General features: G+C 38.0%; 4 protein-coding genes across 4 annotated transcripts in view; 1 reads left to right on the top strand and 3 right to left on the bottom strand.

Annotated features, from left to right (window-relative positions):
• Positions 1-10,549: 10,549 nt before the first annotated feature.
• Positions 10,550-11,532, bottom strand: LOC136246633 (fibrinogen C domain-containing protein 1-B-like). Its single transcript, XM_066038167.1, has one exon. It carries the CDS (start codon positions 11,515-11,517, stop codon positions 10,741-10,743), a length of 777 nt encoding a protein of 258 aa, XP_065894239.1. The 5' UTR covers positions 11,518-11,532; the 3' UTR covers positions 10,550-10,740.
• A 907-nt stretch (positions 11,533-12,439) lies between these two features.
• Positions 12,440-26,608, top strand: part of LOC136246629 (spectrin beta chain, non-erythrocytic 1-like) — a 105,222-nt gene continuing 91,053 nt past the window's right edge. The window contains exons 1-6 of the mRNA XM_066038163.1: positions 12,440-12,644; positions 14,894-15,081; positions 15,556-15,673; positions 15,765-15,942; positions 15,995-16,169; positions 16,431-16,513. Of these exons, the coding sequence (XP_065894235.1) occupies positions 16,068-16,169; positions 16,431-16,513 (185 nt within the window). The 5' untranslated portion in view covers positions 12,440-12,644; positions 14,894-15,081; positions 15,556-15,673; positions 15,765-15,942; positions 15,995-16,067. The remainder of the gene's footprint in view (positions 12,645-14,893; positions 15,082-15,555; positions 15,674-15,764; positions 15,943-15,994; positions 16,170-16,430; positions 16,514-26,608) is intronic.
• On the bottom strand, positions 19,561-20,426 carry LOC136246632 (fibrinogen C domain-containing protein 1-B-like). The gene has a single exon (XM_066038165.1). It carries the CDS (start codon positions 20,409-20,411, stop codon positions 19,635-19,637), a length of 777 nt encoding a protein of 258 aa, XP_065894237.1. The 5' UTR covers positions 20,412-20,426; the 3' UTR covers positions 19,561-19,634.
• Positions 23,971-26,265, bottom strand: LOC136246634 (uncharacterized). The gene is made up of 2 exons (XM_066038168.1): positions 24,572-26,265; positions 23,971-24,460 (listed from the first exon to the last, which is right to left on the bottom strand). Exons 1-2 carry the CDS (start codon positions 25,199-25,201, stop codon positions 24,356-24,358), a joined length of 735 nt encoding a protein of 244 aa, XP_065894240.1. The 5' UTR covers positions 25,202-26,265; the 3' UTR covers positions 23,971-24,355.

Genomic DNA, 26,608 nt, shown 5'->3' with positions numbered 1-26,608 from the left:
TTATTGCACATCTTTTGGACATAAATTCTTTAATGGAACACTAAATGCTCCATTTGAATAGTTACCTTATTAATCATGTTGGTATCATCTAACACCATGATGCAGTGAGTGGTGATACAAGCTACTGTGCACGTATTATGAAGAAAGTCACAATCAATTCCTCAGTTCAGCAAAATTAACCTGTATGAACAGGTCACGGCATGGTAGGTCGACTCTCTAAACTGTTGACTGTAATAATTCCCCATTGTGTCATTACTACACATACAAAGTGACTATAATGTAGCCAGCTTCTTAATAATTATGGAAGTTTCAGCCTAAAGGTGACTGTAAGAGACAGGTTAATGTTTAAACTAAGGGGTGGAATGTTATAATGTTCAAGGATGATAGGATGTTAATGTTTAAGGCACCACCACTAGACAAAGTGAATCGACTTTGCTCATGTTTTTTCGGGTACTTTTCTTCGCAATACGGTAAATTTACTGAGTAGATTTCCAGAAGTTTAGTACAAAGGTTACTCCTTATGAAGTGGAAGTATAAAGTTTACGCCTCAGTCAGAGTTTATAACCTTGGTATAAAAGGCCTTAGTGTAAAGATTAAACTTTGAAAGTATAAAGTGTATACTTGCAAGAAGAAAGGTTGAGATATACTATAGGATTAAGCCACAACTAACCCTTTATTAACTACTGAACACTACACAAAAAATGCTGTAGTACGGTTTGAGCTTAAAGTTGAATTTCAAGGGGCCGGCCAGAGTCTGGGAAGTGTGAACACCAGAAACTGTATCATATTAAATTTGTTAGCTTAAATAATAATGTATATAAACCATTCCAACTGAATATATATTGCGACTGCTTAAAAGAGTTATGATTTCATTTTCACCAGGGAAGGTCAATTCCTCCTTTAGAATCACTTATGGTAAACACTGCATCATAGGCCATTTTAAGAGGTCTACATTGGCATATGGAAAGTTTAAAGAGATTCAGAAGAGCCTTGGGTTGCCTGAACATCAACTGAAGCAAGATAAGCAGTTATTGTAGAGCATTTCCTTTGGAGGATGCACTTTCAATTCATTGTGTAAAGGGATAAGTGGTCACATGGTGTTTGTGCTACATCAATATAGAGGTTTAGATAAACATAGCATGCAAGTAAGGGTACAGCTCTCAGATGTAGCCTACAACAGAATACCCTAGTATACACAAGTTTCTTTCATAGATTTTCAGGAATTATTGAAACAAATGTTTTATATGATTCAGCTATAAATAATTAACTTTAAGCAATTAGTATTATAGTAGGATGGTGTCGTAATAACTTTAATAGTCTATAAAGACAGCAGCAGCATACAACAACTGAACAAGTACAACTAGCACACAGTATTTATGTACACACACTTAAAACCATAAAACCACAACTACAGAACAAAGAGTAATTAAACAGTACAAAACATGCATGAGAAAATAAGTGCAATTAATTACAAAACAAAGGGAGGGAAAAACAGGTTGCACAAAAACATATGAATACAGTTAACTAAGTACAAATAAGATGAAAAGAGCCTGTACAAACAATGCATCTAATCACTAACTAAGGAATATCACTGATTACTACAGTCTGTCACATATGATTGATTGGTGAGATAGTAGTGCATAAAGGTAAGTAAGAAGAAGCTTAATTTCAGCTTATATACTGGTCTTATAGAATAGTTTTAATGATGGATGTTCTATTAGAGTAGTTGACAGCTCTATTAGAGTATTTTGATATTTAACAGCTTTAAGTTAATAAGTATTACACTTCTAAAGTGAACTTTTGAATCCCTATTTAGAAGAGATTAGTTGTTCTTCTTGCTCTTTTCATTGCCCATAAATGAGTGAAATGCAATCATCTATACTGTAACTTCTAGTAGCTTCCTAACTTGCACTCTTGTAAAAATTTCAGAGGGGGTGCTTCAGCACTCTACATGTATCCCCCCTAAATCCACCTTTGAATCTTATGCAAATCATTTGAAAATGTGGCAAAACATCATCAACTGTCTAGTTATTTTGCAAAAGCAATACCTATGACATGTCAAATCTTGGAGTATAGTGTAGCCTCTTGGTATTACGATACTGCATATAATAATAGTGTTGCAAGGCTGTACTTCCAGAATGCTTATGACTATACAGGTATTAGAGCATGACATGCCTTGATGTTACCGCTAAATATTTTTAATAAAAAGCTTGTTAATTTGACAGGCATGCAAGATATACTTTCCAACAAACCAAAGCTTATTATTATGTATATATATATATATTATGTCTAACTCAAATGTTGTATTGTACATAACTTTTGGTTACCATATTTTGTTAATCACAAGGAGGCTATCATTTTTGACACAATCTTTGTGACAAGTAATGTGATAAGATTCCAGGCAACTCAAAGCCACAATCAATTCTAGAATACAGGACTATAAACTCACAAGGGTATCATAAAAAGCTGACCAAACAAAACCTACGCTGCCAGACCTCTCAACTCTCACCGTGAGACTCAAGGTTTTGGGCCTCTTCTCAAGGTCTCATGGTTATATTAGGTGCTAATTTCTCAAGGTCACGTTCCAGATCTCAAGAATTCTCAAGGTTTTCGCCTATAAATAAAACTCAAAACCACAATCGAAAACTTTTCGTCAACTCAATATAAGAAATGGTACTCACGTGATAAATATTTAAAATTTATGGCGCTCAAATCTATAAAAGACTGGAGCCCGGCATAGATATTATCTATGCTGGAGCCAACCTGTAACCCAAGGCTGTATTACAGCATGGTAAGTTGGCTTCTCGTTTTTGTTTAGTAGTAAATAAGGTTTTCTAGTATTAATCAACTGCAATACCTACACCACGTTACCTTTTGCTTCTTAAGATGAACAGCAAATTCTTATTGCAAGGTGGGTGCAGAGGCGGATCTAGGATTTATAAAAGGGGGGGCTAACTCAAGGTACTTATCTCTTGGGTAGAGGTGTGCTTTGCATGCTGGAACTAGGGGGGTCTGGGGGCATGTGCCCCCAGGAAAATTTTGAAAAATATATGCTAAAATACTGCATTTGGGGACATTTCCACATAAAATTCATAATATTTTCTACCTGTAGATATTTTATATACTGCATTAGATTATAGGTATGGCTCTCTGAAGCATTTTGTTAATGGAAAAGTTTGGGTAGGTACAGACAATCAAGTACATGATGCATCCCTCTCACAATTGCACAGCAGTGAATAGGTGCATGTTAGAATAATAATGTTGAAAGTGGAAAATTTTGAAATTTGAACAGTACAAGATTGAATCTGAGAGCATTTTCAATGGAAATTGTGTACCTGAATTGAGTATTGCCATACATATTAACTACACAAGTAGATGAATGAAGCCTTTAAACAGACCAATACACTTTATTGTATGTATAGGTACAGACAGATTTGGAAAAATTCCATAACAGAATCAACACTATGATGTTTCCAGTGGATGTTCTATTAGAGTAGTTAGCTGACTGCTCTATTAGAGTATCTCGATCTTGTACACCTCCAGTGCTGATCCGGGTCCTTGTTGCATAAACTTTAGCATAAATCCACTGATAATACCTTGGAAAGATGTTGATAAGGTGGTTTTATGACTATTTGTATTATTAGTGATCATATAATTATGCTAAGACAAAATTTCATTATAATACTCAGCATATTGATCAAGTAAAGCCTAAATATGAAGGGGTGGGGGCTTCAGCCCCCAAAGCCCCCCTGGATCCGCCCCTGTGGTGTGCGAGTTTCTAATTCTCTTTTCTATTCTCTGTGAGGCCAAGCTAGCGGCGTCCGCTCTTCTTTTTCATACCCTGAGAGGCTTTTTTAGCATGCACATTGCTTTCTTCGACAATTATTGTACGTACACAAGGCATCCCTATAGTATTACACATGGATTCCACCCAGCAAACGCTTACACACGTGATCCCCGTAGGTTTCAAAAGCGATTTACGTGCCTGGAGTAGTGGGGTTAAATGGGGGTAGACTGGCTGAATAGACTAAATTTGAAGTGCACTGTCGAATGGTATTTTGTGAAAACTTTCGTGAACGCTTGGTTTAACTTTCAATACAAAATATATTCGCTCACGTGTGGGTGTCCAACCTCCTCTGCCTCTTGTATTCTTGACTTGTTGGTAACAAAAGCCTGTAATGAAAGACTTTTTCCAAAAATTGTTCTACCTACTAGAGAGGTAAGAGATGGTCAACTAAACTATCCAATGGTATACCCTACATCTTACCCTTAAGTTTATATACACTTGTATTGAGGAATCGATTGTGGTTTTGAGTTTCTGTATCACAAAATTATCAATGTGACACTGAAGACACATCTGGATAGGTCCCTCATCATGACATTGATCTGTGTTGAGTATCTTGAATTTTTATATACTAGCACAAAAGAAGAATTGCTGATGTGTTTGAATACAGTAGAATCACTGTAAATTCAGAAGTGTGAAGTTCATACTGGTGGTATGACTCCTGCGATTGCTTAGTGTGATCATCATACTTCAGAAGTATAAGCATCATACTAAGTGACTGCAGGACTCATACAGTCCTGCCAAGTTATGTATATGGTATCTGATGTTGATAGCAGGTAACTGGCCAGAGTGTTATGGACCATATCATGTAGTTGTTGATAGGATAGGATGGTCACAGAAAGTCCTGAGCTGTATGACTGTACAAGAGGGACTGATTAAAGCCTCATTCAGGCATCAGGGATCATCTACCATATTTACTTGGTTAAACTGATCATTCTCTTCAACATACAAATAGTTGCTGTAGAACTAGAAAGTAATTTCAACTTTAAAATGATGCACTTAAATTTCTTCTGATTTATTTCTAGCTACTCATTTAAATTACTATTCACTGCTCTTTCCAAATCTCATCTACAATCTAAGGTATCTCACGGGTTATTATGCCATTCACCAAAATGCCTGCCATTTATTTGCTACACAGTTTTAATTTGGGCCATTTTGATGCACCGCAATTTCTGTGACATAGGCTTCTAGCATCACTGTGCTCTAATAGAGACAAGTCTGTTCCATTGCTAGGGACGAAGTATAGCAAATGTTTGCAAAATTCCAATTACGTAGTACAAACATGTAATACACTTACAATAATGCATGGTTCATGCAGTACTAGTTATGTTATTATGTACTTCATTTTAATGGACCAGTGCCTTCACGTACATGATTTAGTCCATTTGATAGTTGTTACACATCATGTTTATATGCCATACCATGTTTACTTGGTTAAACACTGTGACATTTACCTTAGTTCAAAAAAGCAGGTCAGTCCCAAAAGCAGATGTTACTGTGACAAATGTACATGTGGCTAGTATGGAAAGACTATCCCAGCTAATAGCTGTAAAAAAAAGTGCACATACAAGTACTAGTGAGTTTGTTATTGTGGCTTAGCTAAAATGGTGGCCGTGTGCTGCCTTGTTTGGCTTCCAGCCTTGCAACTGTGGTCAGGAAGGAAGACGAAAATTCTTTTAAAGTAGAGTTAACTGTGACAAAAAGTAGTGACATGCCATAGTGCAGCCATGGAAAGATTAAAAATTAAATTAGCTTAGGTTCCCTGGGCTAGTGGTGAAGCACCTCGTACAGGCTCTGCCTTCTGTGTAAACCCTCCAGTGCCCAACTGGTAGACTCGATAAGAATAAATTAGTTTAAATTTATGTCAAGTTTTTTACTGTGTTTATAAATCTGGTCACAATACTTGACATTAGTCTCGTGCTTTCTGAGGGATGCGCTTATAATTTCCTATCGATAAGCGCCACCCCCGAGGAAAAGGTCTGGGCACAAGACTGTCAAAGTGCTGTGACTGCAGATTTATAAATACAGTAAAAAGCGGGGCAAGATTGAAGGACCGACGTACAATCTTCACTGGTCACAGTCGTGATGGATTTACTTCATTCTCCGCCTTTCGTCTTGTTGAATACGCGGAAGGAGTCATGGAATCCAAAGAATGACGAAGCAAAACTCAAACGGCATTACTCCAATCGCCCTACCAAACTACAATGATACCTTCCTTTGTGTCACACGTGAAAGGTTGGCAGATATTTGTTTACATTAATTATCTCGTGACATGTCCCGCCTCTTTGTTTAGTATTGTGCACGCCCTCTACAAATTACGACTTCATTTGTGGCTGGGCCTGCAAACAGGGCATGTGGGCACATGATTTTTGCCTACCTTTTTAAAAGGCGCGCGCCCACAGCCGGCCGAAGGCGAGCACCTGTTTTGCTTTTGTGAAAGTGTGTGTACCTATCTACGTGAAATGAAGTCTATTAAACTTCTGCACAGGTGAAGAGGTGGTTTCTTTTCGGCAGACTGAAATACGGGTGTGGCGACTTCTCAGGCTTTGTAAACTACCTTCCCTTTGAGGTTTTCAGGCGTTTAACAACTGAAAACAGGCCTTGTACACTACCAAGAATAGCCTATCACTTCGAGTTAAAAGAGGCGTATCCCTTACGTACGTGAACAAAGATTAAGAGCAGCTATGAGATTTTGTCGAGATGATTTGTGGGAAAAAAACTATAAAACAGTTTAGAAGATACTTCTGTGCGTAATATGTTGGTTAAAGCGGTCCTTAGCAGTGTATAGCAATGTAATTGGACGAATTACAAAAATTTCATTAATTACAAAATACAAGAATTAGCTAGTAATATTATTGTGCAACCAAAACTACCCTATTGTAAAATAGTAATACATAGTTGGTTAATTCATAGTAGCATATACTATCTATGATTAATTCCAGATGAATTAGATAGCTGCATGGCACCTGGTTTTTAGAGGTAACACAACATCAACTTGTTTCAAATTTTCTTGACTCATAAGTTGTTATACAAATATGCTATGGAGAATGAATTTTTAACACTTGGTAAGCATTTAATTGGCTTTATGATGCAAGTTACAAAATGCAAATATTCTGTTCAACTACTGAGATATGACCTTTACTGTGACGGGGTGTAGTTTGTGCCCACAAACCCTGTTTTTGCAGGCCCGGTCACATTTTAATCGTTTGACATTGTTGAGTGAAGCCAATATAGTTTTGTAGGTGATGTGTCTTTTCTAAGGCTTCACTCCCAGGAGGGGCTCATGGCAAGTTTCGAGGATGAGGAGGCATCCACCCCTCCTCCAGTAGCCACTCATACTAGCACTGCCTGGCGAAAGGCGATAGGATTTGAGAAGGGACATATTCAGCAGTTGAAGGATGAATGAGAATTGATTGAAAAGAAGACTTTTACAAAATGGATGAATTTTTTCTTAAGCAAGGTGAGGTAATTACACATTAGTGCAGGGTGATGAAGCCACACTGACTAGTGCTATGGTTGCATGTCAGGCAATACAGCAATATGTACACTGAGTAGGTCAGTGGCAGGAATAGAGCCCTGCGTATCAGGTAATTACCTGTCCACATTAAGTTCCAACTGATCTGTCACTTAGCCCAAAGAGCAGTTAGCCTAACCCTGGTATTTGTAAAAGACTGGCTGTGCCCTCAATGTAATTTATTTTCAAATTCTGTTCAATCTACATGGATATTAATAGCTTGCATCAAGACCAACCTACACGTATTTAGCTTTAGGAGACCTTCATGATGATAAGTAGCTCAGCAAATGGAATTCAACGTGTCTTTTTATAGCTCTTTCTAATTATATAACATGGAGTAAATATGAAAATTATTGTCTTTCTCGCAAGTCCAGTTTTGATCAGTTTCACTGTACAGCAGCTTGTAAATCAATAATTATGCACCTGTGTCACCATTTTTCTGTTGTTATCACTTTGTAGCACTGTAACTTCAAAAGTTGTCAGATTCTAGGACTGAAACTTTTAATTGATCGTTTAGATGTAATAAAATGGAATGTGAAAAATGCACTAACATGTGGGGATCCAGTCACAAACACTTCTGCTGACTTTTTATGAACAACTGTTAATATAAACTGTAATACTGCAAGTTGTGTATTTTGTTATGTGTCACATTACAAGTAAGCCACAGTATTAAAGTTCAAAACCACAAATATATATTTCCTGTGAGAGAATGTCCTTACAAATAACGATGTTAAGTGTTACTGGTAAATTTATTAAATAAAGAAATTTTAGAAGTTGACATGTTAGCCGTTGTACTATTTAACTTATAGAGATGTCTTAAAGTAGATGATTTGTTTATTGATCTGTGTGATGGTCGTCTACTGATCCATCTACTGGAGATCATATCAGGAGAAGAGATTGGACCAATAGGTTAGTATTTGTGTGGTATATTGTACTGGAACTATAGTTGATTTTTACTGCTCAAGTGTAAGGTCATCTTGTGAGAGTACGAGTGGTTAAAAAATAAGCTCTCTGTTATGGGTGTCACTCTCTTTAATTAGCCTGTTTTTTAGTGGTTTGTACTCTCGCGACACGACATTAAATTTGAGCGATACCGTGTACAGTACACAATATATTAGTCTCACATAGCCAGACCACTTGTTTTCTTTGTGTGGGGAAAATGCAATCAACAATGATCAACATTCACCCTGACTGTAGTGGAACGGTACACAGAATTCTTAACGTAGATGTACCAGATCATTTTTTCCTTACCCTTACACAATAAAAAAGTGATCTGGCTATGCTAGACTACGTACATACGTGTGTATGTATGCATTTACTTGGGTATGAATTGCAATTATCATGTTAAATTGTTCTATTATTATGTAAATTTAGTTCAGCTGACCTGGTATCATGTTACATGATAGTTTAAGATCCACACTGATGTGGACGCCAGGGTGAGTAGTGTTGTTTAAAGCGACTGTTCTATTAAGAGTGTTTTGTCAACTTTGTACGTATGTTCAATTAGAGTAAAATTGGACAGAACTCGGTACTATGTATGTAGTCAATTGACTTGATTATCTCTTGGCTATATAGACGCATCAGAGTCTAATGTTAAAATGATTACTATAATATATTATTAACATTGATTCTATACTTTATTATGTAGTCCACACGTATTCAAGACATCAGGGAGCTGGGTAGAGAACTATCACAAGAAAGTTATCATGATAGTCAGAGTATACAGTCTAGGTGTGTGGAACATGTAGTGTTGTAACCATCAGTGTGTGTATTATATACACAGGGTCCAGTCAATACAGAACATGTGGGATACACTGCTAGCTAAGTTGGACTCTCGTAAAATTACACTGACCAGTCAAAGAGATCTGATGACTGTTTAATGAAATGGATGAGTGTCTTACTGATATGGGAATAATACAGGTATGTGTGTATGCGTGAGCACACATGTGTGTGCGTGTGGTGGTCTGTTATCAAGGTGCATGTGTGTGTGCGTGCGTGCATGCTTGTGTGTGTGTGTTTGCATGTGTGTGTGGTGGTCTATTATCAAGGTGTGTTTGTGTGTGTGTGTGTGTGTGTGTGTGTGTGTGTGTGTGTGTGTGTGTGTGTGTGTGTGTGTGTGTGTGTGTGTGTGTGTGTGTGTGTGTGTGTGTGTGTGTGTGTGTGTGTGTGTGTGTGTGTGTGTGCATCACTGGCTTTTAAAGTCTCTTGTTTTTTAATGTACGTACATGCTGAACGTGCTTTAAATGTACGTGTATATCTTAAACATGTACACATACACACACTTACCAATACATTCCTATCACTACTACTAGATGTTACTACAGTCAGAGGACTATGGTAAACACTTATTAAGTGTACAAGACCTACTACAGAAACACAGCTTGTTGGAGGCTGATATTGTTACCATCACTGAGAGGGTGAAGGTGGTTAATGGACAATCTAGCAAGTTCATTGATCGAGGTTGGTTGAGACGTGTGCACAAAATGCAAAACCCTAAATCCCAAATTTGTACTTTCAGCATTTTCCCATAAAATTGTACACAATTCTGTGTGAAATATGCAACTGTCTCAGAAAAAACCCAACTTGTTTGCTTGCACAGCAAGCATTGAGAAATTCGAAATTAAAAAAAAAATTGTAAAGTTATGCATGTTTATTTACGATGCAGTAAACATAAGAAAGATCGTTGTCATTTCTTTGGCTAAACTGCCATCGTTCGCATATACGTAAGTAATTACAGGTTTAACACCATACCTTGACTGATTTGCTACTCCATGGTGAACAGTTTAAGCCCAATTGCAACATTGTAGACTAATGCAAATGAAAGTTATGGCTGTGAATTTCAGTGCCTGTAGTTTATTTTCAGTATAGTCACTATACAAGTTGATTATCTTGCTCTTCCTACTTTTTGGTGCTAAAATTCCACCACAGAAGGCTGAAACCTTCCTTGGATACTGCAGATAGTGCTAAGAAATTGAAAAAAAGATTTGGAAGTTGTGCAGACAAAACAGGTTTTTTCTGAGACTGCCACATATAAATGTTTGATATTTGTTTTTGAAAATGAGTTCTAATGAAACTTTAATACACAAGCTTTTGTTGCACATATGTTTCCCAATCTGTGTACTGGCCATATTAGATCATCTAGATACTTGGATTTCAGTTTCCATATTATGCTTAGTTTACCATTTAGTAGTATTATCAGATTTCAATGTTAGAGGGTGGTAATGAAATGTACACACACTACTAATAATATATAATGATACACACTGATACATCTGCATACACATTATATAATGATAATAACAAAAAAGGTTGTAATGTTATTACACTACTAATAACTACATGATAATATCAGTCAAATCACACACATCATCACTTGATGAAGTTAAATGTTGTTACAGTTCTTGGGTCTGATCTTGATTTCTATAAATGGTAGAGAATGCCACCGATAATTGAGGAGTATTGTATACTTGTTCTTGTACCCATGATTGGGACGTATATAAGAGCAGGCACTGTGCCACCATCCACCCTTGAACCCATTATCCTCATACTTAGCAGCACAATTCCTGCTCCATTGATCATTATCATTATCTCTTGTTGTAAACTTCATGTTGTTCAGTGAGTGTGTACTAAATGGATCATCAGTGACTCCATCATATCCTGATATGGTTAATGGATACTGTTCAGTGGCTGGTCCTACTCTAAAGTTACTATATGACAGATAACCATTTGTTCCATTAGGTAAGATATAGTCAATGCGTAGCTCCCATTGTCCTTGACTGGTAAGACAATGGATGGCATGTAGTCCATACCAAAATTCTCCAGTCAGGCTACCAAATCCCATCTCATATTCCCACCAAAATCTATTGAAATCTTCAGAGCCATCTTTCCTCCTCTGAATAACCAGCCATCCTCCACCATCAGTGAGAGTGTCACAATATCCTTGTACTGTAGTTCCTTGTCCACACAAGTCAATGATGGTGTATACTCCTGAGGAGTTCTTGTTGATAGTGAAGTAGTGATCTTTAACAGCAACATTACAACAGTTCTTTATAGCAGTAGATCCTTCAGTGATGATTGTATCAGTGACCAACACCAGTAGAATTGTTATAGCAACACTAGTCATGTTGTACCTCTTGTCTTTATCACTTGTGTCGATCATCTACAGGCTACACCAGTGTATTTATAGTGCTTGATGTTACCTTGTATGGACATAGTTGCAGATAAGTGAGCTTATACTGATGACCATATTTGGTGAGCCTTGCCACAGTGCAAGTGTTGTAAATCCCAGATGTATAATGCCAAGATGATAGCATACACACCACAGATATTAATGTGCAGCTGTGTACCATACTGTAAGCCTTATACTGATTTAAAGAAACCTTAAAAATGCTGGAACAGCACACCTATTCATGTGTAGCAGCTGGCTAGAAGCCATCAGCTAATACATCATGATGAAGTCATGCTACATCATGAAGTGACAATAGACTATTGATTGCACACACCTTTTCATGCCATAGGTAAACAACATATGTTCATTGTCTTCGCTCTTGTAGAAATGTTTTACATGTTCACATTATCATCAGTGGTTGTCCGAGTCATCATAAGAACACGCTACCTTCACCTTTAGCCGATCCTTCAAGGCCACGACACTCATTACCTGCACATGTACATATATATTTGCAGAAGGGTTATGGTAATGGACAAGTACTTGACAACTTCCTTACAATTTAATAGCCCATTTTCTAACCATGGCAGGACACTATGTCCTTTCAAAGTCTAAGGGGAAGCCTACTATTTGAGCTGTTTATTCTACTATCAGTTGGTTGCTGGGAAATGCCACATTCATGCAAACAAAGGGAGGGACCAGAAATAATACCAATGCCAACCCTCTGGTGTATTGAAAACTTCATAAAAAGGAGCTACACAGCAATTTTGTGGTACAATGTATTGGTGTGTCCATCCAACTACGTGATTGTCGGACCAACTGCTAGTTTGTCAGGGACTTTGTCCTGACAATTAATTCTTATCATAAGCCCTGTATGTGCATATGTGCATACTCATCACTTGCATACATTACCCAGGTCATCCGGACACTTATCAAACAAAAATAGTCTCAGGTTTGTGCTGACCTCAGCAATATGGCCACCACTTGTCACCAATGACTATAAGAATCACTAAAAGTGCTGGAAATTTATCGCCAGGCTGAGGTGGAGGAGGTATGGATGAAGGAGAAAGAACAACTTTTCTACAAGCTGATACTGGTAAAGATGTCAGAACTGTATTGAAGTGAGTGTGTGCAGTGTACAGTGTATGGGTGCCTATGTACATGGCATACTTTGAGAACATATTAAATTTATGACCAGATCTGCAAGAGTCCCGGCGATTCTAGACCTGACCTACAAGGGAGGCCATGTAGGGAACAACATGACTATTGTTGTTTGGCTGTAATATAAAAACCAATCTCAAATACATCTAAATAAAATCAAACCGGCGGCCATATAAAATACATCTAATTTAGTCTTAAAGATCAGTACATTAGGTGCAGATACAATTTCGTGGGGTAAGGTGTTCCAATCATTGACGATTCTCTGTGAAAAACTATGACCTCTAATAGCAGTGTTGAAGCGATTTTTGTAAAGTTTGAGTCCATTTGATCAGGTGGGGTTGGTATTAACAGTAAAAAAATAGTCTTTATCCGCAGATACTAAATTTTTCAGGATTTGTAAGTCATAATCAGATCCATTCTGGTTTGACGGTAAAGTAAGCTGGGTAGATTAAGTTCTTGGAGTCATAGGCCGCGGAAAGGGGTTACATATACCACCACTCGTAGGATGTGGTGGCGTTTAACTATAACACATACGCTCCTGTGATCATTTATGGGTAGTCTCATCCCCAGTTGCCCATGTGCTTGATCATGCGAAGATTTTCTGATGACTTTGGTCCACTTTAGTGCTACAAATGTGTTTCTTGCATGTTTACATTCAAATGAATAAACTTTCCAGCCAGTGTTACTTTATACAACTCGCTGGTGTGACTAATATTAATCCTTGTTGCACGAAAATCTTTTTAAATTTTCACTAATAACAATATGTGACCTGCTGAGTGAAAACCCAACTAGTTTACATTTTTATCAAACTTCTTTTTATAATTTCTTTGTTATGCAGAAGGAAAAACCAATAGGCTGTCAAAGTTTCAGCTTTATCTGGTGAATAGTTGTGGAGTTATAGTGATAGACAGCAGGAAGTGTAAAACAGTCGATTTGTAAGGTGACTATACGGAAAAAAATTGCATGCGCTCGTTTAATTGATCATAACTCACAAAGGAAACAAGCTATAGAGATGGGACTTGGCTCATTGTCTTCACAATGAATTGGGACTTTCAGAAGGGTATGGTTTTTTCCCTACATATACCCATGCATTTAGGCTTTGTAAACTTAGAAATGGCCACATTTACGTAAACAAATGCCCATAACTCATGTTTGCTTCATGACACTGAAATGAAACAAAGATATTCTTACTCACCAGCAACAGACGGATCCGATGGTTACTTAGTTATATCGATTCGAGCCTTGTTTCACTGTTTGCTGAAGTGATTAAAACGTGCATAAAATTATTTTTGTAGTACGTGTTTTTTACCTAATGTATTTCAATGCGGTTTTTCTCAAAAACAGAATTAAGTTGAGTTTTCACCCTGCAGGTCACATATAATCAAATGTTTAGAGAACTACTAAGCTAGTTTTTCAGGTATCTACTTTATTATTGCTCACTTCCAGAAGTTCAACCAAAGTCACCAGACAACCTTTGGGTGATCAAGCATGTGGGCAGCTGGGGATGAGACTAATATATGGGACCAAAAGAATGTTTTTAATAGGTAGGTATAATTTTATGGTCCAGTTATATCAGTATGGCCTTGTGTGGCCAGACCCTACTTACCACACGACACTCATTGATTAAGTACTTGCAGCAGCATTTAGAATTGTAGATAAATGTTGTGAGATAAATTATGTGACCCACTGAGCGAAAATTGGCCGTTTTTGCAAAATTCTTTTTGTTATAGAAACATATTAAAATACAAATACATGTACTGCCAAAAAAATTTACACACATTTTAATCACTTTGGTACGCACTGAAACAGCTCAAATTAATATCACCTATATACCACTTGATTCACCTGTCCACAGAGAGCAAGAAAAGCTTTGTTTTGTGTTTGTAGAGCAATACATACATGAGTTTAGGTTGCTTATTTACGATGCAGTAGAAATAACGTTTACCGTCATCATTTCTTTGTAGGAATAGCCTACTACTATGGTGGAGTACTGGGAAAGCACTATACCTTGATAATTTGCCAGTTCATGGTGCATAGATTGTCACATATTATACACATTGGGTCCATCACAGTGATCATATCAAGTACACCAGTTCATTATAGGAACTTGTGTACTTGATGTGGTCATTGTGATGTGTGTTACACGTACCCTTGTATTAAACCAATGATAATAAACATGTAGTTAATATACACTACCCTACTCCTTCAGGTGGTGGGTATGATGGTAGAGATAGAACACATGAAGGATGACTATGATGATATGATTATTAACTTGTTGGGGTGGATAGATGAGAACATAGTTCACTTGTCTGATAGGAACTTCCCCAACACATTGACTGGTATACAACAACTAATGAGTGGCTTTAAGAAATACTGGACTGTTGAGAAACCACCAAAGTTAGTATCAATGGTGTGTTTGTTTGTGTTTTCACTGTGTTGGTAGCACACAGTAAATCTTTTCTTGGCATTTTTTGTGACGTATTACACAGTGTAAGAAGCTCTGTGAAGTCAGCGTCCTAGTGAAACTGGGCCAACTCTAGCTTTCCTCGAACTCACCAAAATCTTATCTTTATGAAAGACATCATTATTTTCAGTAGACAAACCAGCATTAATGTGTTCAGCTTCGGTTACTTCTTCACCTGAATGTATAGATACTTAAGTTCTTATTGGTTAGGTACAAGTTGTTACTTTAGTAGTGGTGTAGTGTAGTGGTAGAATGGTAGCCTGACATGTAGGATGTACTGGGTTCAATCCTCCAAAGTGTTGCATTGTTTTTATTTGTTTTTTTGTTTGTTTGGCACTTAAGTTTTATTTTATCTCATGACTGCTATACGAATAACAGTAGCCTATAATGTATCAACCTCCTCACAGGTACAGTGAGAGAGGTAACCTGGAGATACAGTTGTTCAACATACAGATGAAACTACAAGCTGCTAAATAAAAGATCTGGTATCCTCCTGAAGGTAAATTGATTGCTGATATTAACAAGGTGAACTACTGATAGTGTTGCTTGACAATTTGAACATACACATATTATTGTTTTGGTACTCTATATACTGGCTACTAAATTTCTGTAATAGGCCTGGGTGAAACTTGAAGGAGCTGAACATGAACGAGAGGTAGAGAGAACTTCAAAGGTACCTAGCACTGACTACATGCTATTGTACTACTTGATTGGGAGATATGTTATGCTTAAGAATTAGATGTACAAATATTCATCATGACATCTCTATAATAACGGTCACTTTGAATTGACAGGTTTTATAATATTGTATTGAGAGTAAGTACTTAAAGTATTACTTGCATGTAGACAAGAGAAACTGGAACTCTTAGCAGAGAAGTTTGCCCGCAAGTCATCACTTAGAGAGAGCTGGTTGGCAGACATGACACAAATACTAGATGATCTGGATAATGGACGTGACATGCATTCTGTTGATGCTGTACTAAAGAGACACAAGGCTATCCATACTGATGTGGATGCCAGAGTGAGTAGCATAGTTAAATTATTCTGTTTAAAGTGACTGTTCTATTAGAGTGTTTTGTCAACTTTGTTCTGTTAGAGTAATTGAACAGAACCATCTTATCAAATTTGCTTACATGAAATTGAACCAGCACACAGTTGCTATTGTCCCTTGTATTAAAGCAACTTAATGAAGCACTATGTAGTCAATTGACTTGATAATCTCTTGGCTTTACAAAGGGAAAAGAAATGTGTATTACAGTAACATTAATACTTTATTATGTAGTCCACACGTATTCAAGACATCAGGGAGCTGGGTAGAGAACTATCACAAGAAAGTTATTATGATAGTCAGAGTATACAGTCCAGGTGTGTGGAACATGTAGTGTTGTAACCGTCAGTGTGTGTATTGTACCAGGGTCCATTCAATACAGAACATGTGGGATACACTACTAGCGTAAGATCACACTGACCAGTCAGAGAGATCTGATGGCTGTGTAATGAGATGGATGAGTGTCTCACTGATATGGGAATAATACAGGTGTGGGTGTTTGTGTAGTGTGCGCATGTTTGTAGTGCAGTGTAGTGTAGATGCTGCACCAATCAATTCCATTGACACACAACGTTGTGAGTAGGGGTCTGCGGCATTGCCAGAATATCACTGGGATACCTGTGCACCACTCAGGCACTTGAACCTTATGCAGGCAAATCCTCCTGGGGTAGAGCACATGTGATTGTCTCAGCAAAAACCCGCCTAGTTCGCACAAGAATGAGTACTGAGAAAAACAAAATTTTATAATATTGGTGAACATTACACATGTTGCAAAGAACAATATGCAAGTTTTAATTGAGCCATTACTCAGAGAAGCCAGTCTCAAATCAATTAAACCTATACACCATCTTATTCACTTGCTGATGGATATTGGATAGTTTGAATTTTTTTGTTTTGTTTCTGTAGCCTTAATGGTATGCGTGCCATGTGCTTTTACCTGCGGTGCAGTAGAGTTATTTCTTCACAAAAACCACTTTCATGCATGTATGCCTGGGGCAGATACAAGAGGGGGTCTCTGAGCTGTTTGAAGGTTAATCCCCCCAAAGTTCACACATACGACTCATGAGCACATCCCAGCCTGCAGCTGCAGTATTCATACACCTTTAGGCAAACTTAGCAAGTATGACATGTGTATCTGGCTAACTAGCTGAAAACCTTACACTGTCATGCAGCTTATTGCTGTACTATTGTAGATCTAGCTTACTGTATACACAGTTCCTGTAGCTATTATGGACAGTGAGTGGAGCTCACACTCCTTCCTGAAGAACTACTATAGTAGTAACTCCTGTATCACTCCGTAATTCATACTGCTGAGTTCTAGGACTGGAGATCAATTGAAGGGGCCAGCGGCAAAATGGGACAAGTGCCATTTGAAAATTCAGGTGACCACATAGTGGGCATTAAACAGAATTTTGGGACATAATTGAATTATTGTGATACTTGCTAAAATTAATTTGAGACTGCCATGAACTTTTAAATTATGTTGTTTGCTTAGTGACAACATTATTCATGTGGCTAAAACAAGCCATTCTAATTTTTAGAAAATGGAAAATCTGAAATGGCACGTGTATGTCCCCTTTTTCCACTGATCCCTTCAATTGGCGTCTGGGCAAGGTTTTAAGAACAGCTGAGTAATATCATGTGCCCATATAGATCAAATGTTGGGCGCATTACCACAATAGAAAAGTACTGGCAGTAGAAGAGTACCTTATGTTAAAAGATTATACAGATCAGACGCACCTACAGGGTGTGTATACAAAAATACCTGTGACTACAAATGCCATTGCTTCCTTTCATTGCCAGCTCTTCCACTCACAGCATTAAGCACATGTTTTCCACCACTTGCTGAACTTTTAACAATCCTTATCACATGCACTATCGTCATGTGATGCTATATTTATAGTCTGATTGCTATAATTATTAGAATAGTTCATGACTGCTCTATTAGAGTATATTGATCTTTTGTGTTACTGTATAGTAAAATACTTTGGCAGTAAAAAAGTTTGGCGAAAACCCACTATTGCAAAATTGCCAAAAAAAACTTTGGCGAATGGGGCTTCACCTGAAATTCTTTAAGTTACCACGTACTGTACCGCTCGAATGCAACTTGCTAATTAATGGGGTGTGGCAGCCGTTTCGATCGCGAGTCTTTATCCTTCGCATTGAGTGATGACAACTCACGATGGAAATGGCTACCACACCCCTTAATTAGCAAGTCTTTAAATCGCTTGCACTTGCACGTAGCGACGTTACATTTGAGTGGTGGCTACCCTACAAGTGTAAGCATCATTCACTGGTTCTTGTAATGTCATCGGATTTTCGTGAACCCTTGTGGGACAATGAACCTCACGACAATTGAAGGGGACGCTTGGAAATACCCACAATACCTGTCACGATACTTCAATACCCATCCTTACATTATGGATAATTTGTTCATGTGATTGCTAAAAATAATTGGCAGATAAAACTTTGGCGATTGTAATGCTATTTGCCAAAGTTTTTTTCTATACGGTATGAGGTTCAACCCAAAGGGAGGGTCTCAAGACCCCCCTGGATCCGTCCCTATATGCGCCAATGGCTGCTTTCCTACTGTCTAGCACTATAATTCCATAAAACTGCTCACCACAATAGGCTGAAACTTTGGTGATCTATTCCTTGGACACTAGAGATAATGCTGAGAGAAAAGTTGTGTGAACTAAGTTGGTTTTTGCTGAGATGGTCACATATTAAACATGTACACATTCACTCACATACAAACATGTTATTCCTATCACTACTACTAGATGTCACTACAGTCAGAGGACTATGGTAAACACTTACTAAGTGTACAAAACCTACTACAGAAACACAGCTTGTTGGAGGCTGATATTGTTACCATCACTGAGAGGGTGAAGGTGGTTAATGGACAAGCTAGCAAGTTCATTGATCAAGGTTGGTTGAGATGTGTGTGTAAATAATAATAATAATTGTCCTGTGTATGTATATGTTGCAAAGAAACTTGTGGCTGTAGTAAGGTTTATCAGTTTTGTGACATTTATGCACGAAATTACTGTAGTCCCAACTAAACCATAAACCCCAAATTTGTACTTTCAGCTAAACCCCACATTCTTCCATAACATCGTATGCAATTCTGCATAACATATAGAACATTTGAAGTTTGTTTTTCAACATGATATCTAATGAAATTTCAATGCACAAGCTGTTGTTGCACAGATGTTTTCCAATCTACACTACCAGCCATGTCAGATCATCTAGATACTTAGATTTCAGTTTCCATATTATTACCATTTAGTAGTATATCAGATTTCAATGTTAGAGGTGATAATGAAACACACACTATAATTATAATGATTATTACAAAAATATTGTAATGTTATTACACTACTAATAACTACATGATAATATCAGTCAAATCACACACATCATCACTTGATGAAGTTAAATGTTGTTACAGTTCTTGGGTCTGATCTTGATTTCTATAAATGTTAGAGAATGCCACCGATAATTGAGGAGTATTGTATACTTGTTGTTGTACCCATGGTTCAGACGTATGTGGGAGCAAGAATTGTACCACCATCCACCCCTGAACCCAGTATCCTCATAGTTAACAGCACAATTTCTGCTCCATCGGTCATTATCGTTATCTCTAGTTGTAAATTTCATACTGCTCAGTGGGAATGTGTTAAATGGATCAGTAGTAACTCCATCATATCCTGATATGGTTAATGTATACTGTTCAGTGGCTGGTCCTACACTAAAGTTACTATATGACAGATAACCATTTGTTCCATTAGGTAAGATATAGTCAATACGTAGCTCCCATTGTCCTTGACTGGTAAGACAATGGATGGCATGTAGTCCATACCAAAATTCTCCAGTCAGGCTACCAAATCCCATCTCATATTCCCACCAAAATCTATTGAAATCTTCAGAGCCATCTTTCCTCCTCTGAATAACCAGCCATCCTCCACCATCAGTGAGAGTGTCACAATATCCTTGTACTGTAGTTCCTTGTCCACACAAGTCAATGATGGTGTATACTCCTGAGGAGTTCTTGTTGATAGTGAAGTAGTGATCTTTAACAGCAACATTACAACAGTTCTTTATAGCAGTAGATCCTTCAGTGATGATTGTATCAGTGACCAACACCAGTAGAATTGTTATAACAACACTAGTCATGTTGTACCTCTTGTCTTTATCACTTGTGTCGATCATCTACAGGCTACACCAGTGTATTTATAGTGCTTGATGTTACCTTATATGGAATAGTTACAGATAAGTAAGCTTATACTGATGACCATATTTGGTGAGCCTTGCCACAGTGCAAGTGTTGTAAATCCCAGATGTATAATGCCAAGATGATAGCATACACACCACAGATATTAATGTGCAGCTGTGTACCATACTGTAAGCCTTATACTGATTTAAAGAAACCTTAAAAATGCTGGAACAGCACACCTATTCATGTGTAGCAGCTGGCTAGAAGCCATCAGCCAATACATCATAATGAAGTCATGCTACATCATGAAGTGACAATAGACTATTGATTGCACACACCTTTTCATGCCATAGGTAAACAACATATGTTCATTGTCTTCGCTTTTGTAGAAATGTTTTACATGTTCACATTATCATCAGTGGTTGTCCGAGTCATCATAAGAACACGCTACCTTCACCTTTAGCCGATCCTTCAAGGCCACGACACTCATTACCTGCACATGTACATATATATTTGCAGAAGGGTTATGGTAACGGACAACTACTTGACAACTTCCTTACAATTTAATAGCCCATTTTCTAACCATGGCAGGACACTATGTCCCTTCAAAGTCTAATGGGAAGCCTACTATTTGAGCTGTTTATTCTACTATCAGTTGGTTGCTGGGAAATGCCACATTCATGCAAACAAAGGGAGGGACCAGAAATAATACCAATGCCAACCCTCTGGTGTATTGAAAACCTCATAAAAAGGAGCTACACAGCAATTTTGTGGTACAATGTATTGGTGTGTCCATCCAACTACGTGATTGTCGGACCAACTGCTAGTTTGTCAGGGACTTTGTCCTGACAATTAATTCTTATCATAAGCCCTGTATGTGCATATGTGCATACTCATCACTTGCATACATTACCCAGGTCATCCAGACACTTATCAAACAAAAATAGTCTCAGGTTTGTGCTGACCTCAGCAATATGGCCACCACTTGTCACCAATGACTATAAGAATCACTAAAAGTGCTGGAAATTTATCGTCAGGCTGAGGAGGAGGAGGTGTGGGTGAAGGAGAAAGAACAACTTTTCTACAAGCTGATACTGGTAAAGATGTCAGAACTGTATTGAAGTGAGTGTGTGCAGTGTACAGTGTATGGGTGCCTATGTACATGGCATACTTTGAGAACATATTAAATTTATGACCAGATCTGCAAGAGTCCCGGCGATTCTAGACCTGACCTACAAGGGAGGCCATGTAGGGAACAACATGACTATTGTTGTTTGGCTGTAATATAAAGTAAGGGGTCTGGGTGTTGATGCAGCATTTTTGCAATTTGAAGGCTTGAAAACAGATGCTAAAAACATGAAAAGAAAAAAAAAAGAAAAACAATGCCAATTTTATGTTGTGACAGGAGAACCATGAGACATTTCAGCCATGTAATTATTGTCTAGTTTATTATATTCATGTGAGAGTAATTAGCTTGTGGACTGGTCTACTTTTAGCACTGTAGAGAGAAACAAAAACAAAAACAATGCCAATTTTACAAACATTGCTGTTTGATCCTCAAAGTCCGTAAAGGCACCAAAGCATTCATTACATATTGCACAACAAGAGTGAACGCCTCAGCGCAAACATTCATATCAGCCACATCAAATATCCCAGACCAAGATTCATCCAAAAGCACTTTGTCAAGCATGTCAGTATCAATTTTGTGATACTGTCTCACAGAAATAACATTATGCTTCAAACACTGACTGATTCCTCGAGCACAAAAATGAGTTATCACAACATGATGGTCACTTGCATTACATGGTATGGCAGCAGTGGTATGGAAATATGATGGACAGTTCGTAAGGATAAGGTCAAGTTGAGAACTGGTTGTAGCTGTAACTCTAGTAGGAGACTGTACCAACTCATGTAAGTCAAATTGCCGTATAAAAGAATTCAAAAACTTGGTCTGCTGGGAAGTAGATAGTGTAGGGTCTGCATTGAAGTCACCAAGAATAAGTAGCTTTTGATTACAATTCAGTAACACATTCTCACACTCCACTGTCATGTTATTAAAAAAGTGATAATCAGATGGTGACCTGTATACACAACACAGCAACACTCCGCTTGCTACCAGGAAATAGGTTGACCCACAGAGATTCAACCCTTCCTTCAGATAATTCAGGGCACAAGCAGAAAGGCACTACCTTTGAAATTAAAATGGCAACACCACCACCTCGTCTATTTCTATCTCTTCTAACAATAGCATAATAATCATCTAAATATATTTCCAAATCTGAAACTGTTTCATCTAGCCATGTTTCAGACAATGTCATAATGTCCACACTATAAGTTCTCATAAACAAGTACACCTCCTCCAAACTTGACAAAAGACTTCTACAATTAAGATGAGCAACCTTAAGAAAAGAATGCTTTGAAAATGGTGGTGCAGGCAAATCGTAAGTAAACTGAAAATCATCATAACTACTATCAGAGGAACAGTTCAAATCAGAGCAACTTAAAAATGAACAGTCATTAAAAGGTAGAGCCTTACCCAAACAAAATGGACAAATCCAGGAGAAATCGACTTGTAATTGAAAGTAATTATATTGAGCCACATCCACACCACAACATCTGCAATGGCACCACAGGCCACAATCATCACACAAAAGGGCACGTTGATTTGACCTCACGGAAACTCCCCAAACAGAACACGGATACCGAAATGATGGACCAGGATTAGGATGCACATCACCAGATACAAGCAATAAAATACAGCACAAAGTCTTCTGCGAACCTTGGTTGAAACTCCACGCCAAAGAAGGGTGAACAAATCTCACTCCGCTGGCACGGTCAAAGTGACAAATTTTCCACCAAAGCGCCCGTCCACACATTTCTCACCAGAAACACTGTACACTTCCATTACATGTTCTAGCAGAGTCACCAGCAGTGTGAAACTCCAAATGGACAAGCAACAAAGTCAACCAAAGAAAGACACCATCTTTTTTTTTTTCTGTGTTGAGTAGGGTCTGGTGAATTAGCAGCTAATGACTTCAGATAGAAACCTTCATTGAGTAAAGGTGTTAACAGTGGTGATTATGTATTATTAATAGGTGCTAAGTACTTAGCAATCATTGTTTATTTGTATGGATACCATACAGGGTTAAAAAGGAAAACTGCCAAGGAAAGCTGGATGAGTACTGAGCTTGCAACAGTACTCTTCAAAATGGATAAAGAAGCAGACGAAAGATGGGAAGAAAGGGAAAGAAGGCATTTAATGATTGAAAAAGAAGAGGAAAGAAAACGGCTACAACTAGAAGCAGAGCTAGAAGAAAAGAGAAGGGAGCAGGAGAGAAGACATGAATTGCAAATGCAGTCCATGATGCTAAGCTTTTTTCAGCAGATGCATTATGGAAGCAATCCTACTTCACATAACCCATCGCTATATGGGTCATCTACTCACCCAGTTCCTTACTACCCTGAGTACAATTACATTCCGCCTTCCAGTGTACATAACAGTGATGACGATCAGTAAATTTTTTATAATTTGTTATTAACACATGTACACATTATTCAACATAACGTTTCAAATCCATATTAAAATATAATTGTTTGATAAACACTGTAATTTTTATATTAGCAGAATACACAATTCCAAAAAACATTTTTCAAATCAATGTTGAAATATTAATTGTTTGATAAATACTGTGTAAGCGCATTATGAATTGTGTTTGCTGCCGGACTTCGATTCACTTGTGACATGTGAGTTTGTGTATCATCTTGTTGTTCGGGTACTTCCCATACAGACTCAAAGTGGTCCCCATATATTTCACATATGTTGTGCAGGGTCACACAGGTGGTCATAACATTTGGCACATTCTCTACTTGAAAGTCCATCCGTTTAAGCATACACCTCCACCATCCTTTCAGCCTACCAAAGGCATTTTCAACAACCATCCTAGCCCTGCTCTGACGGTAATTGAATCGTCTTTGCAAGGGGGGTGTCTGTGAAGTTACAGCATATGGCTTCATTAACCATGGCAACAGTGGGTATGCTGGGTCCCTAAGAATCAAACAGAGGTACCTAATAATACATGTTTCTTACATACATTATTACTAACAAATGTTTCTTACATATGTACATGAACACGCACTATTTATGTACAAGCTTTACCTGCACTCCATTAATCAGTTTGTTCCAGCTTGGTAACAAAGTTCCCTCCATCCCCTTGCGATAAATAGAAGAGTTGGAAAATACCCTGGCATCATGTACTTTACCCGGCCACCCAACATAAACATCCATGAACAATCCTCGAAAGTCCACAAGGCCTTGCATTATAATAGAGTAAAAACCTTTTCTGTTGTAATAATCTGAAGGGTTTTCTACAGGACAAATAATAGGGATATGTGTTCCATCAATGGCACCAGCTACTTGTGGAAAGCCCCACCGAACTTCAAAACCATCAACCACTTCACGAAGCCTACTGTTCTGCGGAATACTAACATACCGTGATAATAGCTGTTTAGTGACTACTTCACAAGTTTCCAGCACAATTTCCCCAATTGTAGATCTTCCTAATCCAAAAAGTGATGCAAGTGTACGATATTCCACATTAGTTGCTAGTTTCCATACGGTAACAGCCACCCTCTCTTCTACACTCACTGGAGACCTCATATTTGTGGTTTGTTTTTGTAGGTGAGGTCGAAGTTCATTGCATAGAATAGTGAAAGTGTCCCTAGTCATTCTTAAATTTTCCTTCCACCAATGACGTCCGAGTCTGCCAGACAGAGCATCATGAAACATATCTCTGCCTCTTGGTAAACACCAGAAACTTTGCTGGACTCGTCCATACTGACTTGAAAGGAACTGTAAAATTATTTTCCTACAGTACGTAAAAGGCCGGCTAACTACATGCCCATCTAAAAACGTATGTGCTTACCGTCTTCTTCTTTGATAACAACGCTTTGCCAGTTCCCTTTCTCTCCTGCTAACAACAAGTGTTCTCGCAACGGCCACCAACTTCCTCTCACGCTCTTTCTGGTGCCTTCGACGCTCCCTCCGAAATCTGCGCATCTTAACATAACTTGTCCACACAAGAATAAATGCTATTAGTAAGAACCACTCCATCATCAAGTCGCTATCACTAAGGTTATTACCCTCAGTTTATTGGCACAAATGACTACTAATAGCCGTTTAATTATCTGTACACTATGTCCGGAAATTCTTTTGATCTGATACAAAGCGCATTACGTGTTGATGCGTGTGGACGTGTTTAATTCAAATAGAATGCAAATCTCCTCAATGCGCTTTGAATGCAGTTTTTAATCCGATCATTTTTTCTTTACCACAGGAAGAACAAGATGAAGCAGATTTTAAATACTTTAACTAATTCAGATTTTATCAGTAAATGTACAAATTATATATATAATACAAATACATACATTTATTACTTGTCAGTTATTTCCTATGGATAACTTGTTTGCAGCTTATCTCTGAACTGGGTGACTTGAAATGTAGCTGAACTCTGTACAGGGTGATTTTGTTTGTAGCTGAACTCTCTACAAGGTGATTTGTTTCTTACTGATATCTCTACAGGGTTACTTTTGTCTGGCTTATCTCTCTAAAGGGTGATTTGTTTTTGTAGCTGAACTCTCTAAAGGGTGATCCTTCTAGCTGATCTCTCTACAGGATGACTTGTTTCAGTTGAACTCTTTACAGGGTGATTTGTTTGTAGCTGAACTCTCTACAAGGTGACTTCTTCTAGCTGATCTTTCTACAGGGCGATTTGTTTGTAGCTGAATTCTCTAAAAGGGTGATTTGTTTGTAGCTGAACTCTCTACATGGTAGTTTCTTTGTAGCTGAACTCTCTACAATGTAACTTCTTCTAGCTACACTCTCTACAGCACTGTTATAAATAAAGAGTAACCAACACTCTGAGAGTTCCCAGTGTAGGGAGAATTTAACGCCCCATGGAGAGTAACCAACACTCTGAAGAGAATAACCATTACTCTGAAGAGTAAGTGACACCACCTTCAGAGCATGGGTTACTCCCCAGTTACTCCTTTGGAGTAATGGTTACTCTCCAGGGGTGTTAAATCCTCCCTACACTGGGAACTCCTTGAGAGTTGTGGTTACTCTTCATTTTAACAGTGAGGGTGACTTGTTTCTAGCTGAGCTCTCTACAGGTGATTTGTTTGCAGCTGAACTCTT

This window comes from Dysidea avara, chromosome 2 (genome assembly GCF_963678975.1).
Source record: "Dysidea avara chromosome 2, odDysAvar1.4, whole genome shotgun sequence".
Classification (NCBI taxonomy): domain Eukaryota; kingdom Metazoa; phylum Porifera; class Demospongiae; order Dictyoceratida; family Dysideidae; genus Dysidea; species Dysidea avara.
The sequence above is the reverse complement of the archived record's forward strand: the minus strand, read 5'-3'. Positions and strand labels throughout refer to the sequence as shown.